This window comes from Centruroides vittatus, unplaced genomic scaffold (assembly GCF_030686945.1).
Source record: "Centruroides vittatus isolate TY-2023 unplaced genomic scaffold, ASM3068694v2 contig_658, whole genome shotgun sequence".
Lineage (NCBI taxonomy): Eukaryota > Metazoa > Arthropoda > Arachnida > Scorpiones > Buthidae > Centruroides > Centruroides vittatus.
The window spans coordinates 381,172-399,001 of NW_027122410.1; the positions used below are offsets into that span (position 1 = coordinate 381,172).

Here is a 17,830-nt window from a genome sequence, read left to right on the forward strand (position 1 = left end):
GACCTGTGGCACGCCCGACGTGGCAATAACGTCATTTTAAAAGGTCCTGGCAGTTCATGAAATCTAGTAGCTGCACAGACGGATCGAACGATTGAATGTCTGGAAATCCTCCGTTGTTATGAGAGATTCCATCAAGTTTGTTGCCGGATATAAGGAAGTATTCGTTTTACGCTCAATCTCTTACCAATATCCTTGTTACGGATGACGAAAAGACACTCGTTTTTATTATTATTTTTTTGATAAAGCATTTATTTCACCTCTTGTCTCTCTCTCTTCCCTTCTCTTTTATCATTAATACCTTGCGTGAGTGAGGAACATATATATATATATATATTTTAAAAAAGAAAAATTGAGGGTTGCAGCAAACGGTGTCTGGCTGTCTGATGGATAGATTGACCACCACTTATCTTAGAAAAGCGATAAGAAATAGTCGAGCTAATAGGTTGGGAATTTATGTTGGGAGTAGAGGAAGTGATGAATAACATTCGCCTGTCCACCTTCAGCCTCCATTATTTATTAGCAGTTGGGAAAATCGCTGCAAGAAGAAATATCCCCTTCCACTAATAACACGTAAAGCAGAATCTGTAAAATCATTTTTGAAGATAGTAAAAAATGATATTGTAAATGACTCGATTCTGTGCTGAAAGTAATCAACTTTGTCAATCATTTAAGATAAATCACGTTATATAACAATAAAACTCTTTTATTTATTCATTCGTTATCCCTCTTCTTTCATTCGCAGTCTCTTTGGCTCCAGTTGTGCATGGAAATAGTTTTATTGTGGGATGAAGATCTTCATACTTAATCACAATTCTTAAAGGACTAGGTCGTATATTCTCTACAAAAATCCTACACAAAATTGGAACCTTAAAAGAGAGACCCGAAAGAAGCTATTCTTAATCTCCGTGCAAAATTTCTGTCCCAATGAGGCTGTTCCTAAATCCTACACGAAATTGGAGTCCTAAAAAGGAACAAATTCGCGTGATCAAAAATCAAAACGATCAAGCTACAGCATCTTCGATTATCATCCATCTCATGATGCAATTGATTTGGCCTGATCGTGACGTCAGTAGAAGTGACGAGGATAATGAAATTCTTCGGAAGAAGGGGGGCAAACCAGCGACTACAAGCTGTAGGTGGGTCTATTCTTCCTGTCTGTCGCATTCTTGAATAATCATCGAGGTAACACCACCGTTCTCACTGATTAGAAGTAAGGAGTTTTTGGATTGATGGAATTTTTAATGAGAGAAATGAACATGTGTCCACCTGCTTTCCACATTTCCATATCCTGGCAAATTACTTTAATAGGAACTGTTACAACTCTACGAATATAATATGAATTCTGCATTTATATATATATAATTTATTAACAAGAATATTAAATATTTATACAGGAGAAAGACAAAAAATGTGGAAGGAAATCTTGGAATTTCCAAGTTATTCCAGGACGAAATTTAAATCGCATCTTTTAAGAATTAAGTGAAAATTAATAATGTCTTTCTCTGTTATTTTTATTTCGAAACTTCTCCATTTAAGAAATCTGTAGAAAGGATTTTTTTCTTTCTCATTTCTTAAATGGACAGAAAATTGCAGAAACATGTTTTACAGTTTAAACTACGGACATTATCTGTCACACGAACTTTACTCGAGAAGACGTGTGAATTGGCACACGTGCATTCGACTTAACGCTTTTGCCTTATACTCTTACGTATTATTAACAGAGTTGATTTTGGGTCGATATTTTGGACCTTCAATGGCCGACTCCAACCTTCTTTCTCTCTTCCTCCTCCTTCTAGCTTCGCTGCCAATTCGTTTCAACGTCGTTTCTCTCTCTCTCTACACCTTCCATCCATACCAAAATTCCTCCTCTCCTACTCCTATAATCCATGCACATTTACCATATTTTATATAATGTACAGCTTTATATATAAACCCTTAAAAACAGTAGATTCGAAACCCCTATCCAAGATGGTGTTTCTGCTATTCAGCAAAACACTTCGTGCTGTAAAATTATGTTAAAAATAGGGGATAATTATATAATTTAACCCTTAAAGATATTATTTCTTAAAAAAATAGTAACAGTTTTATTAAATTTAAAAAACAAATTTGGATAGTTTGATATAGAAAGTATAAGATATACATTTAAAAAAAAAGTAGGTAGTAAATTTAAGAAAAAAATAATAATAATTTATAATTATCGATATTTTAAAATATACGACTTATAATTATTTTGTTACTTATTAAAAATAATCACTCGATTATTTTCTAATTTGTGTTTTTTTCGAAGGAGGAAATTTGCGCTAATTGGTATAATTTCTAAAAAAAATTACAATACTTGGAAGTGAAATCATCCCCTTCTTTAAGATTTCCTACGTTTGTAATTTAATTTTCGTGGCTAGAAATTACTTTATTTATCTTTTTATTAGCGCAAAATATAAATATTTTAAATTAATTTCTTATTAATATTTTCTTACATTTAAATTACGAACAGTTTCTACGAAAATTATAGGTTTTAAATGCTATTTTCTCGTTAAATATAATCGAGGTTTATGTAATTTCTGTTTAATTTTTACATAAATTTCGCTATAATTTCCTTCAATATTTTGTAATTTTTATATAAATTAAGGCAAATTTTACTGTTTAAATCCTGTTATAAATGCTATAATTTCCTTCAATATTTTTAATTTTAAAATTAAATTTAATCATTCACACGCTATTAAAATCCTAACTCCACCTTAAATAACAAAGGAATATATGATGAATTTTGCTACAGATTTAAATATAATTTATTAATTTATATTATTAAAAATTATTTTATATATTTTAAAATCTAATTTTTAATTTAATTAATAAATTCAAGCAATAATAATTATTTAATATCACATTTAAAAAAAATGCATTTCTTCGAATACATAACTCAACATTGATTTTAAAAAAAAGTAGATATTTTTAAAGATAGCTTCTAGTAATATTAATAATATTAAAACTTCTAAAAATAATTATTTTTAGAAGATAAAGAAGCCGTACATTTTACTAAAATATCATTAATAACTTAAAATATATATATGCATTTTTAAAGGAGCTAATCTAAATTGGTAGCCCCGGAAAAAAAAAGGAATTATGCCATTAAAATGCATTAAAATCTATAAATTTTTTAGAAGATATTCTTAATTAACGATTAAAACATTAATTTTTTCCATTAAAATTAATTTTTGTTGGAATTTTATAAGTATTGGAGTGGCAATTCCACTTCAAAGATGGCTCCAAAACGTAACGAGATAAAAGTTACACCGTGAATATTATATAATTAATGGAATTAAAATTGATTTAATTTTTGTCGGGTTATCTTCATTAAACTCTCTTGTAACTTGTTTTCTTGCGGTGAAGATCCTTTAAAAAAAGTTAAGTTATAGAAAGATAACTTAAAAGATACATAATTAATAAGTTGGTAGATCTGGATGTTAGAGCTTCCATTTGATTATGTTTAACAAAATTTTTATTTTCCACTTGATTAAGGATTATTTTGCTCGACTTTTTGGAACCGGAAGAAGCAACGGAAGTTGACAAGTTTGGGTTTTAATTAAAAGATTACGTAGACGTGTAAAGATACCTTTAAAAGGACTATGATTAACAAGAGTTGTTTCGTCTAATCACGTGGTAATTGCAGTCCTGAGGGTCAAACTCGTCTTCATCCTCCCTCTTTACTCAATCTGGAATTTCTTCTTTTCTTACTTTGTACTCCATTTCCGGAGATTTTTCTATTCGGATCACGTACAGAAATGCAACTTCCGACTTGAATCAATTCGTGTCTTTTGATTCTCTAGAACTGGAGCCTGTGTTTGCTTTAAAATTTTCTGATAAAAAAAAATAATTCTGTTGTTTTTAAACTAGAAAAAAAAAGAAACTTTAAGTGTGTTGTTTATTCTAAAAAATTCAGTTTTTATTTTTAAATTTAGAAAATGAAAAAGTTCTGATCCTTGTAAGCATGGCCATGCAAATTTTACAGACTTAAAATTTACATCACGCCCTTAAACTGGGACGAAAACTTTATTTTTTTACGATTATTATTAATTAAAATATTTAAAATTTAATGCGTTGTAATGTTTTTTTTATTATAAAACTTAATTAAATTATTTATTTATTTTTTAAAAAATTATAATTACAGTTAAATGCAACGAGCTATACCACGCTATTTCTCCATCCTCTATTTTTTAATATTCATTTTTAGAATTTTCGAGGATTAAATCTCTTGTTTGGGTGACTTTTTCTACAATTTTACACGTGATAAGTGCAGAAAAATCTGCTGATTCTACACGAAACCGATGCAAAATAGCTGGGAGTTACGGCATAGTACCCCTCGTAATTTGAAAGAGTGTAACTGCAGAAAAGGAAAGCCTTAATCTTTGTTTTTGTTGGAAATTACCTCCTATTACTAGCCACTTTCTAATTAGAGGCTCACTTCTAGGTTACATGTAATTAGGTCTTAACTTTTCTCAGTCGAACTTTCTATCAGCTAACGAACTTTTCCTAGTCTCAACACTCGCGGGACTCTCTCTTCTCCTCTTCTTAACTGGGAAACAACCGCAAGAAACTCTCCCTCTCCTATAATACGTTTAAAAAACACAGTTTTTTTATAAGACATCTCGTTATAAAACTTCTTAATATATAAAAAAAATCATTAATCCCTTTCAAATAAAGATTATTAATACGGGTGAAATGAAAATGTTCTAATTAAAAAAACATGAATTTCTCTTAAGATTAAATTTATCTTACAGAACAAATGTACTTTTCTACCCCCTTTTGATCCCTTTTCAACCCTCGTACGCCTTTCAATCTTTATTTAATAATATTAGACGTTTTTAAAAATATGATCATTAAACTTAAACTTGAAAAAGATCATCTCCTCCTCCTCCTCCTCCTCTTCTTCTTCTTCTTCCTTTTTTCCACACTTTAAACATTATTAATGAAATATAATTAATTAAATTTAACAATAATTTATTAAAGGATAATTTTCTAAATTGTTTTAATTTATCTTTCGCATTATTTATTTTCAAAAAAGATGATAAATCCGATTTTATTTGGGTTTTGATCTTCTTTTCGATTCCATTTTATCGTTATTATTTTTTTGGAAATTCCAATTTTTATATCAAAGAGTACGTTTTATTGCACATTTTAAATAAATAATATGATTAAAATGTAACTATTTTTTGCTGTTTTTCTGTAACTGTTTTCTAAACTAACAACCTACGAAATTAATAACCATCAACCGAAGCGAGAGCATCATTTCTTTTGCTAGTAACTTAAGAATTTCTATGCACATCCGTTGTTATAAATGTGTTTTAAGCCCTATAACAGCCACTAACTCAATCTTCGGTCGTCGTGTTTGCCATTAACGTTATTACCTCACTCCTTACCGTTAAAGTAAGAGCGAAAGGCAGAAACTTTACCTTTTTTTATATCTTACAACTACCTTTTGATTATTCTTTACGAGGAATTATTGATTAATTATTCATTCTATCGTCCTCTACAGTTTGCCTCCCCCATCTATTCAAAACTTCTTTTCTGAATTAGGTTGAACTAAAATCATTTCCAGAGAAAATAAGCTATTAAATATCATTGTTGATTAACGAAGCGTGAAATTACAAATGGAAAACGACTTCCAATAGAGAGAGAGAGAGAGGGAGAGATTAGTATACATCATAAGAAAGACAATGGTTTCTTCACTCGAAAACTCGATGTAGATTAAAGAAATTGATAAAAAATCGTAGAATTTGAGTTAATTTAACAAAAAAGAAACGGGACACTGTAAAATATTATATAAAAATAGGTTGCAATTAAGAGTAAATCGGTAGCATCCGAGAGTCAATAAGTTGAATTGCGCGCTGCATGACGGGATTCGAGATCGATATTTTCCCGCACTAGAAACCTGAAATTGCTAGGTCACGCCCCAAATGTTTTTAGGATTCTCCCGAGACCCACGCCCCTCCCTATTAAAGAATGAAGCATCACATCTTCCTCTCGTTCCGTCCCATCGAGGATAACCGTCCAGCAATGATTGCCACAAGAATCCACATTCTACTAACTAGATGCCATATAAAGACTTAATCACTTCTAGTTTCTAACTCCTGTATATAGTTATACTTGTATAGATTTAGTGTTGTTTAGAGCGTAGTGTACAATTAAAATCCGCCATTGCCGTATTGCCTATAAAGTAATAGCAATCGATTGATGTGTGAGGCGGCGGTGTATAGTCAGCAGTCGGCGGTCACACAAAAGCCTCCGAGTTATTTTTATCCACCAGAAATCCACCGTTTCGTGTGTTTTGTTTTCTTGTTTGGCTGCGAGCCAAAAACTCCGTAGCTCCTTCATTGACCCAATGATAACCCAACCTTTCTTCTTCCAATCTTCCAGACGTCTCCTTCGTCTCCGGTTCTACAAGAATCGCGCAGTTGTTAGACGAAAGACAATTGAATTAAGCGCACCAATTTCGATTTTTTTCACTAAGCCACACCTTAATTTATCTTATTTTTTACTAATTTAATTACGTCGGAACGGAATTATGACGTATTTACCCTTACAATTCGCACCGCATCGTTTCATCCATTCTTCTCACGTAACTATCGTTAAGGCAGTCGCTTGATTCAATTGTCATCCTTATTACTCGTTCGTATTCGTTGCTGATTCTTCACAAGGCAATAGCAAAGAGGAGCAAAGAGCCAATAGTAAAGGGGAGCAAAGAAGCGTAAAGGGCAACAGTAAAGGGAGCAACGGAGAATAAAGGAACTATAGTAAAGGAAAGGAAAATGACATTTCCTGTACTTCGGACATATTTTTCGGACAACAAATAACTCGAATTTCGAAAGACGTTTAATAATTCATAATCGACCGACAAAAACCATTTAAATCTCTTTAAAGAAAGAGGTAGACTTAAAATTGAAAATGGTGTTAGAATTTCAAATCGAAATTGTCTTTAAGAAATAAGAAGAGGAGAGCAAAGTATATCTAAGGAGGCGAGTATATCTAACTTTGCAAATTGCGACTTGATGAAATCCAAGTAGGAGCATCTAATATCTCGACACTAGTTGATGTAATCACCTTGCACCATTCCGATAACGAGAAAAGGGGGATGCTTTTGTTACATAAAGCGTTAATTGAGCAAGCTGAATTTAAATTTACACTTTAATCCGTTTGCAGAAGCGAAGTTGTTGATCCTCGTTTTCCATGTAATTACTAGAAACTCTGAGCAACAAATATCTTTCAAGTGAATTAAATCGGGTTTGTTCCGACTTTTTGTTCTTGTTGTTTTGACTCCGAAATTCATAAAAATACATTCGTTTTTTACCCTTCTCCTCGACGTTTTAAAATGCAATTTTTCGCAAAAGTTTTCTTACGTACGCATTTATGATTTTTAAAATTAGTTAAATAATCGCGTAGTTAATGCTAATTATAACAGATCTTAATTATAATAGTGGAAATGGTGTTAAAATAATGAGTTCCTTTCATGTTTAACGAGCTAAGTCTTGCAATGAAAACAATTATTCACATCATAATGTCGACTTGTAAAGATGAGGAAGAGCAGAGAGAGTAAGAGACGGATCTCGAGAACTCGACGAAAAAAACAATCGATTTTTCCCTAAAATATATTGTAAACGATAAAATTTTAGCTAATTAGTTAATTGAAATTCATTTATTTAAAGTACTTTTGTTAATTTTTATTACTTTTAGATAAGATACTTCCTAGTTATCCTTATTATAATACGAGATAAGACTCGCCATTCCAGATCTTGATATTGCTTTGCAAGGATAAAATCGCAGGAATTAATATACAATTAAGAGATAATATTATTTCGTTCTTTACTCGTATATAAATTTGATTTTCCTATTTTTCTAACGAAGATACTTAGCAGTTATCAAATGGAAGATGATTTAACTAAGTTGTTGCTAAGTTTCAAGTCTCGTATAGTCTTATTTTATACGGAAACTTGTATAAAAATGGTTAAAATAGTTGAAAAGATTTATTTATATATTTTTTAATTAACGTAATTTAAATCGTAGACGTTTATAGCAACATAAACTGGAGAATTTGAAGTTGTATGTAACTGTAAATTTCATTTAGCTATCAAACCGAATAGAAATACACAAAGAACAGCTATTAACAGCTTAGGAATACACAAAAACACACAAATTTAATAATTTTACACGCTTTGTAATATATTTCATTAAAAAATTATAGTATTATGATACAGATCATTATACAAATCTCTGCTTCCCATAACAGTTCATCCTCCGCATCACTAGTGATGCTGGAGGATGAACGATGAGAATTTAAAATTTGTTACATTTAAAATATTTTAAAAAGTATTTAAACATTTATATAATAAAATAGATTTTTAAAAAAATGACGTTTCAGATCGAAGAAAGTATTTAATTTTCTTATAAATACTCTTATAATAATGATTGGACAAAGATGCTGAAGCTCTTTATTGATTTATTCATTATATATTGTTTATTTTCCAAAATATTGGGCATAACTCCGTGATTAATAACCTATCTTTAACATCTGGTCGAGATGTGATGAACTTCGATCATTTTTTTAATCCATTAAATATAATTTGATTTTTAAATTTAGGCACGATTAAACTGCATAATATTTTATTAAGTACATATTTTTATGTTATACACTCTGTTAATGTCATTTTTTTATTTATTATTTCTTATTTCTGTTGTTTATTTTTTAGAAAAATTGCAAAAAAAGAGAGTAATTATCTGCAATTTTTAACTAAAAATTGTGTGCAAAGCACACAGAATTTGAGTGCTAAATGAAGTTGTTGTATGGGATAAATTTTTCTGTGTTTATTTTTAGGAAATTTCGACTGTGTTTTTAGGTAATTTGTATAGTGTTATTAACATAAATTTAAAGAAATTTACAGTACGTTCTGCGTCGAGAACAGAATACAAAAATGCATTGTGTTAAACACAGAAATTTATGTGCGTTTAACAGAAGAAAATTTTGTGTCGTGTTCTAAGAAAAGATAACAATTCATTTCGTGTTTTGATATAAATATAAAGTGTCAAATTTGTTTTACGTCTTAGAAATTTCTGTGTTTATTTATCAAAAAATAGATAACAATGCTTCTAGTTCTATCTTTGTTTGTTTATAACTTATATATATTATGTTTTTCTCAAAGGGAGGAAAAAAAAGAAGAAAAAATTTGTGATTTAATTCTTGCTTACGTGTTCGTTCTCTAGGGTATACACAGGAAGATTCAGAACACGTCACTGCCATCTTAGGAGAAGACGTCATTCTTCGTTGTGCCTTCGAATTCCCAGAGGGCATTCCAGTGCCCTACGTTATCCAATGGCAGAAAAATGGCATCAAAATTCCCATCTACATCTGGTACGATGGTTATCCACCCCACGCCGGAGAGGGTTATGAAGGGAGAGTGTCTCTTACCAACCAGGCATCTCTCAATCTGACTAATGTTAAGGAACAAGATCAGGGATGGTATGAATGTAGGGTGTACTTCTTGAACAGACCTCCGGAATCTCCAAAGAATGGTACTTGGGTATACCTAGACGTTCATGGTGAGTACTTTTCCCTATTCTTTACGCTGGGGATTCTTTTCTATTCTCTTATTCATCTTCACTGTCGTAGGGTGCAGTATTTTAACGACATAACTAGAAAGATCCATTACAAATGACTTAATTTTATCAATTCTGGCTTGTTTATTCGCTCTTATAAGACTCATATCATTCAAAAATGTTATTAATTTTCGCTAAATTATAATTTAATTAATCGAATTAATTGTTTACGGTTATTTTTAATACGATACTAGCATATATTCCTGTAAAAACATGGAATTTTTCTAATTATTTATGAATAGAAAACAAACACACGTATATAAACTTAACTAAAATACTTACAAGAAAAAAAAATACAAATTTATTTACAATTTGTGGAGGAAATCTGTAATAATTTTCATTATAAGTAAGGCAATTAGTATTAAAATGGAAAAATATTGGAAGAGGAGCGAGAGCAAATTGTGTCATATAAATGGATGGATATCAATCAGTTGTATAGGAAAATGAGCAGAGATTATCGATCGATAACAAAGATGGAAGTGTATTGCATATATCCACAAAAGGCATCGTGGCGTAATGATGCTCAATCAAGCATCTCTAACGAGATAGCTATGATTATCATAAAACTATTCCGTCCTCTTCCTAACGCATAGTTTCCATTCACACACACACACACACATCTACTAAATAGCAATTCACTGGCTAATTTAAGCCGATTTAATTTACTATTTTTCTTTCGTGCCATTTTAAACATGGCAGAGACGTCACACGGAAATTAAAATAATCCATCATCTTTTACATCAAAGATATATTAATTTTTATGTTTAAAAATTAAAATATATATAACTAAAGTGGATAAAATGACTTGGAATTTCTTAGTGGTTGCCGGCTCGTTTTATGGATGGTCGACGTTGTTTGCTGCGGACGAGAGGGAGGAGAGAGAGAAGACAATTTTGCAGTCACAATGTGTCAAATAACTTTTACGGGACCTTAACAGAGTAGATTTTCATTTGACAAGTTTAATCTCTGCACGGAATTGAAGAGATGGATTTTCTCTATCCTTTAACTTTATTCTAGACAATGATAACGTCGTGTTAAATCCTGTTCTGTCTATTGAAAGATCTTTAGTTTACGATTGGTTTTACAATTATTAACTATTGTTGATATTCATAAAAGGATTATCTTCTTTTATAAACAAACGTCGAGAGGATCAATAACAAGTTCTTCGCCCCATTCCTTCTACTTTCTAACCATTATTATAACACTTATCAAAACATTTCCATCTCCTCTTCGTTCTTTTAGTAATTATCTTTAATTAAATTAAACCGTTGAAGCTTCTACTTTAATCCCATTATCTTAGCTTGGCGTAAAAAATTTTCCTCTATACCTGTCTTAAAGCCTTTCTCTATTCAATGCTATGATAATTGTTTATTTGTCTTTTATAACTGGATTAATTCGTCTCCGTCTTCTTCGCTCACTTTTATACATAAATGTCTAATTAGTTAATTCATTTTTTCAAATATTTTTATTATTTTACGTGTTGATAAATTTCAAATTTTCCAAGGTTTGACGCCCTTCATCTGTATACATGTTATTCTATACAAAGTTGCTCGTCTTGTAGACGTTTTCTTCGTAAAGAATCGAAGAAAAAAAGTCTAATTCGATGTCTCACCGCAAAGAATTTAGAGTTACATAACTCTAAATACTTTAAGCGAGAGCATTAATACAAGAAGCAGTGACACATGCTTATCGCATTATCCATTAATTAGAAATTTAAGAAAAAAATGCATACATTCTTCTGCTTACAAGCTCCTTTTGTTATTTAATCAAGCATGGTCTTGGAAGGATGTTGCAGAACCTTTACCATTCATTCGCTGTCGACGAACACCCCTCATAAAAAAGAAAGATCTTTTGATAGTCACTCCGTTTGATTGATCGCAATGACTAAGTAATGCGCTATTAATAAGTTTCGAGAAACGGATAATAATTATTGCTATTAAATTCCACACGAAATTACCACATCTCAGTGATGCGATGCTGCAGAAGAAAGGAGCGCATCTTTCCTGATTTAAGTAAAAATTCTTACTTTAGTCAGACTCCGAGTTAGTTCTTAATGTATGTTATCAGTATGGATAAGTGATGATGTACAGAAGATATTAACGTGATGAGGAAGGATGGAGTCGTCACAGTTAGCTTCAAACTAATGGAAACTTGCACTTAATGTTAATTCGTATGTATCTGATGGGAAAGAAATGATATAAACATTGGTATAACCTTCGATAGTATACGCCCAGTTGGTGAAGAATCGTGTCTATACACGTTTTCTAGGACTCGTATCGACGTGATTAAGTTCAAATGGATCGTTAGAGTATCTCCATTTTCCGATTTCTGTATTATGTATAATTCTTATAATTGATTACCTCTTGCAATTTTGCACTTTCTAGATTATATATTAAGTAAAAATGAAAGTATTTTACCATAAAGAAGTTTCGTTACAGTTCTTTCTTTAGTTCAATCCTTCTCTAAAGTGATGCGGAGTAAAATTAATGCCGATATAATTCTCCAGATTTTCCATTGATTAAAAATTCCTCTTGTTCGTTCGACTGTTGGATCCGACGTCTGATTTTTTCTTCTAAATTAAATAATATAATATTTTAAACACGAGTTATAATCGATGGATAGAAAGTTGAATTATCAATTAGTTATCTCGTTTCGGAAATTGTCTATATATGAATATTTAAGGTGGTAGGAATGTAATATATTAAAATTTCTGTGGCATTATTTTAACAATTTATTCCTTTACAAGAGAATTACGTTCACGTTTCCTCTTCCACATTCTTCATTTTTGCTTTCCTATCCATCATTTTATTTCTACATAGAACAATTTTCTTCGACGTATTTTATATCATTTCCATATATAATAATTTATTTCTAAATAACCATTTTACACCTACAAGCATAGAATAGTTTACAGCTCGGATCACGTTTCCATGTAGAAAATTTTACCTTCAGGACGAAATATTTCAATTTATCTCCTCAATCGAGCAGTTTATCTTTTATGTGCTTCATTCTCTTTTCTCATATAACAATTTTCTTTTACATATTTCATGTTGTTTCCTTATATAATAACACATACTTCCCTACGCCATACTCTACTTTCTAAGAGAATAGTTTAACTCTCACTCCTTTTATACGGAACATTTCGCTTTATTTCTTCCTAGGCTACTTTATTTTCGCAACGGAATTTGATAGAATGTATATATCTTCCTTCTATACAGTTCTAGATGCGGTACAAGTAGTCATGTATCGAAACATACAGGGAGTTAATCTGTCAAAAAAAACCGAATATAATGCTTTAATTACTAATTAATAAAATAGGGTAAAGCGTAATTCTATACCACGAATTGCCTTTTCTGTAATCCTGCTTGAAAATACACATTTCTAATATGATATAGAATATAATAATTTCCTTTCCTGTCGAGAGAAATAACAAATAAACGTATGCTCTACCATTCCTTGTAAAATTCTCCGAAGCTCGCTAGAGACTAGACGAAAATATCGCTTCTTTTCGCTTACTTTCCTCTTTTTTTATATATATATTTTCGGTTGCTTATATTTGGTCGAAACAGAAAAGTCATGCAGAAAGGAGAATATAGGAAAAGTAAAGAAAAATCTAGATTTCTGTCCGCGTATGGGATTTCTGAGCTATCCTCCATGACAGGAGCATGTATAATGTTACATCTACAAGTCTGTCAGCCTTGCATTTCTATCTGCTCCATTTTTGTTTTTATTTTTATATTTTCCTGCTTTTTTTCTCTCCTAGATAAGACTTCTGTGAATAGAAATAACTTGCAATATTTTTCATTTGATATACTGATTTTTTTTTATTTAAGTTAAAGTATAGAGGAAATTATTTTTGGCATAAGTTCAATTTAGAGAATTTTATTTGTGTTAAAACAAGAAAAAATTATATACTTTTTCCCCTTGTTCTAAAAGTACATTCCATTCGCTAAAGTGTAGCTTAAGGTTTTACATTTATGTTGTATTTTTTTCCGATTTAAAATTAAATTTTTATTCTAAAAAAACGTAAAAATGTTTACGTTTTTATGGTGTTTTATGTATAGTTACGATGCCGAGTAAGAACCGACAGACAAACGGACTCGTTTTGTAACGTAAAATCATAAAAATCTTACGTCATAAGCAGAGTCGCTATGGTAACTGGCAAAACAATAAAAGTGGACAGTGACCGAAGGTCCTCTTGATGAGAGATGACAACAGGAAGAGGACCGTGACATGTTGCCATGGAAACTAGTGCAGCAAATAACATATTAGAAGAGGAAAGAGATGAACGTGGCATATTTAAGATAATGATGAAGTTCGCTTAATTGTACCCTAACTCGTTATAATTTTCATTACTGGTTATTAATAACTCAAATAATATTTCATTTTATTTTTTTTTAAAAAAAAGAAGCTTTAAAATTCAAACCGTAATTTATTTTGTAATAAAATTTTAATTAATATGATTTAATAAAACGTTTTTCCCCCAAGTCTTTGTTAGCCCCTGTAAATGTTACTTTTCCGTTTAGCATCCGAGCGAACTCGTTGCGAATCGATAATCCTAGGCGATCAAATTTCCAATTGTTGTGCAAAATGCAAATGTATTTAACAGATTTTTCTAGAACGACGACGAACATCGATCGATTTTTTAATTCGCATTGCTCAAATTCTAACTACGAAATGATACAGCTAAATTTTTAGATAGGATCGAACTTCATCCTCATCTCGCGTATCCTCCGATGATAAACTGGATAATTTCTACTAAATACGGATAAAAACGAACGATTTAATATAACTCGAGTACGAAAAACACGTTTCTCGAACCAATTTTAGTAAATATTGAGTCATTTAAACGTTATAGAGATACGAGTTTAATTTATGAAGCAGTGCATTTACGGATCGAGAAGATCGTAATCTTGAATATGTTAATCAATAGAAGGAAAGCTTGTTCATCCATTTTGAATCTCTGCAACTCGTAAACCATCGAAACTGCTTCAGAAACAACATTCTTTCGCTTCAAAATTGTATATATAAAAGGCAAATTTCGTACGTATCGAGATTTAGAAGTCAGAAAAGCTCCTGATTAAATCGTAAAGATGTTTCTATTAGATAATAATGCTCAGTATATATGCGAAACACGGACAGATCGAACGTAAATCGATAGAAATATATGTATAGATGGAACGAGTTTTCATAAGATGCTATTGGAAAAGAAGGAGGAAGTTGAAAAAGTAAATGTGACCAGCTGGAAATTAAGGAAGTCACAAAAGGAAATTGTTTTTGATTTTTGTTTCTTCATTCTATTGCGCTTTTCTCTTCTCCTTTACTTCCCCACAAAAAGGCGATTTTTTTTTCTTTATTCGGTTAAGGGTTCATGAATTTTAATGGTGACTGCCGAGCGAATGTTAATGTGCCACCACCTTCACTACTTTACTCTTTCGATATAATATATTCGTATATATACTGTATATATATATATAAAATATTCACTCGATTAAATATTCTGTTCGATAAGTTTCTTTTCCATTATTCCATTTCTTTTTTCTCTATGAATCTTGCACGTGATGAGAAGTCGAAACACTCTTTCTACTCTTTCTATTATGACTTTGTTTAAATTATAATTATTTTTTCCGGTACTTAAAGATATTCAAAAAAGTAAATGAACTTGATTAACGTTGGATAAATAGCATCTTTAAACAGTTATGTGTTTCTCTTAAATTAAAAATAAAAAAAAGATTTGGTTTTTTTAAATTTTTCTGCCTTTGTAAATGCTCGAAAGTAAGGATTTCCTCGTGGTATAGAATGGTAATGATATATTTTTATGTCTTTAGCTATAAAAATTGTAAAGAAAACAATACTTTATCTCGATAGAAAGCCTGGTATGGAAACTGTATCCATTAGAATAGTATTCAATCCATTTTTCTATACTTTATTCCTGTTTCTGTTCCAATTTCAGATGCCGAAATGAAGATCCTCTCTCGCTCTTCTTTTTATTTTTATCTCTAAACTGTATCTAAAACTAAATTAAAATAATTTTATTAATTCTGAATACGGATAAATGAATTCAAAAACCTTATTTTAAACAATGGAGTTTATTTTTAAAAAGAAACAAAACTTATTCTGATACATACGAATGTCATTTTGTAATTAAAATAATAAATAAAGAGATGCAAAATATGAAGAAGAATATTAACGAATTGAAAGTTTTCTAACAGAATTAGAAAGATGAATATCTAACAGAAAATTATTCTTTTGTGTATTTAAATTAGTTGAAAGATTTTTAAATTGTTCAATTACTAAAATAATTAGATTAGATACGTATAATTTTTTTTCCTGCCTTTCTTCTAACAATGGACAAATTTTTTTCGAACAATGAAAGTCCCGATCCATTGTGGAATTTGATAGAAACATGATTGTGAAATTTTTTGACATTAACATTGTGGGGTGACAACAAATATCGATCAAAGTATCCTTTTCGTGAGATTATTCTCCCTTCTAATCAGCATTTTCGCTATTCAAAGTGAGTTTCTTTCTTATTGCGCCTGCAACCGTGCAAGATCGTATCTATGATGCACAGCAAAGAAAATCAGTAGAAACGGACTTTAGCTCTTGTTCTCGAACCCAATGGAGTCAAAAGAGGAGGGTCGAATATTCAGTCTTTTCTAAGATGGCCTTTTGTGTAATTTATTGAGCTTTCCTTACAAGTCGGGCTAAACTCGATAGAGTTAAACTATCAATTCGTGTGTAAGAGTAGAAGTCGTCTAGCTATTCTCTTCTTTATCTCCAATGTTTTCTGTTAAATAATACAGGAAAAATAATAATAAATTTCTGTTTAATTTATAATGTATTATTGTAATAAATAATATTATAAATAGTAGAAAATATCAGATTAATCTCTTGATATTTTGTCATAAATGCTTCAAAGAAAAATCTCTTTTTCTAACAATTCAGTTCCTTTTCGTGTTTCTCTTGATATTTCTTATTTCCTGCATATTTCTTTCTAATTTCCTCTATTTCCTTTTTTGGTTAGTTGTGATTTCCTTCCATTTTCTCCGTTTGTATTACTCTTATAAGGATATTGGCCATAAATATTGTTTCAAAAATCTGATTACGAATTAAGAAAAAAATACTTTATCATGAAATATTCACGTTATATTTGACTCAAAAAATAATTTATAAAATTATAAATAATTCAAAATTTATTTATTAATTTATTTTAATTTATAATTGAAAATAAAATAATGATAATGTTCGTTTGTAATGCACAGAAGCCAACATTACTTGTAAAGGTGGCTTTCCTGCATTAATTCCTACTATGCAGGAAAGCCACCTTTACAAGTCAGTTCGGCTTTCTCGCATTTCAAGAGAGAATTGATTAAAGAATTTCGCTTCGACGAATAGTCGAATATTTAAATTAAACATTTAGTTTTAGCGTTTACTACTTGGATACAATTTCTGTAAACTATATATATATATATATATATATATATATATATTTACCAATCCTTTTTTAAAAGTAACTTATGAGATATAGAAAGTATTCTGATGATTAAACTCGAGATTTAAGGTGTAATTTCGCGCCACAGAGAACATTATTGAGTTTGAACCGTCTGTCTGTAATCCATTGTCTGAAAGTGAGGTGCGATCCACCATGTTATTGCACACAAACCTGGCCAAATTCTCCTATACAGACAGTCTGGTATTGATTTCTCCTTGCTGCTACTCTAATTGCTGATATTGGATACAGCAACTCTTCTATAGCACCAAGCATACCTGTCACGCAGGTGTGCTTGTTCTATTTTCGACCCATTGCCTGGAATTTCTTCTTTCTCTTACATTCTCTAACTGCTTATTATTAATATAAAAATACCTATAGTGCCTTAAACATTCTATATATTACAGGAAAAAAGCCTTATTTTATATATATATAAATTTACTCATTAATTTTTCTGTATAATCGAGTTAAAATTAATTTTCTTTGGTGGTATATTCCTTTTTACTAAAATTTTCTTTTCGTTATAAACGTTTAAATCTGATATTAAAGATCTAAATTAATATTAAAAATGATAAATCGTTGGAGATTTTTTTAATGAATCGAATGTTTCTTTTTCCAAAAATAACAAAACTAGATATGAAATTTTAATTATAATCTCCATAAAGTCTACTGCTTCTTTTTCTTCTACTTCCCAAT

At 30.5% G+C, this 17,830-nt stretch overlaps 1 protein-coding gene across 15 annotated transcripts in view; it reads left to right on the forward strand.

Moving 5' to 3' along the window:
- LOC136980013 (protein turtle-like) overlaps positions 1 to 17,830 on the forward strand; it is a 339,436-nt gene that overhangs the window by 107,543 nt on the left and 214,063 nt on the right. For all 15 annotated transcript variants that reach the window (XM_067276045.1, XM_067276040.1, XM_067276043.1 and 12 more), the window contains exon 3: positions 9,250 to 9,585. In XM_067276045.1, coding sequence (XP_067132146.1) covers positions 9,250 to 9,585 — 336 coding nt within the window. The remainder of the gene's footprint in view (positions 1 to 9,249; positions 9,586 to 17,830) is intronic.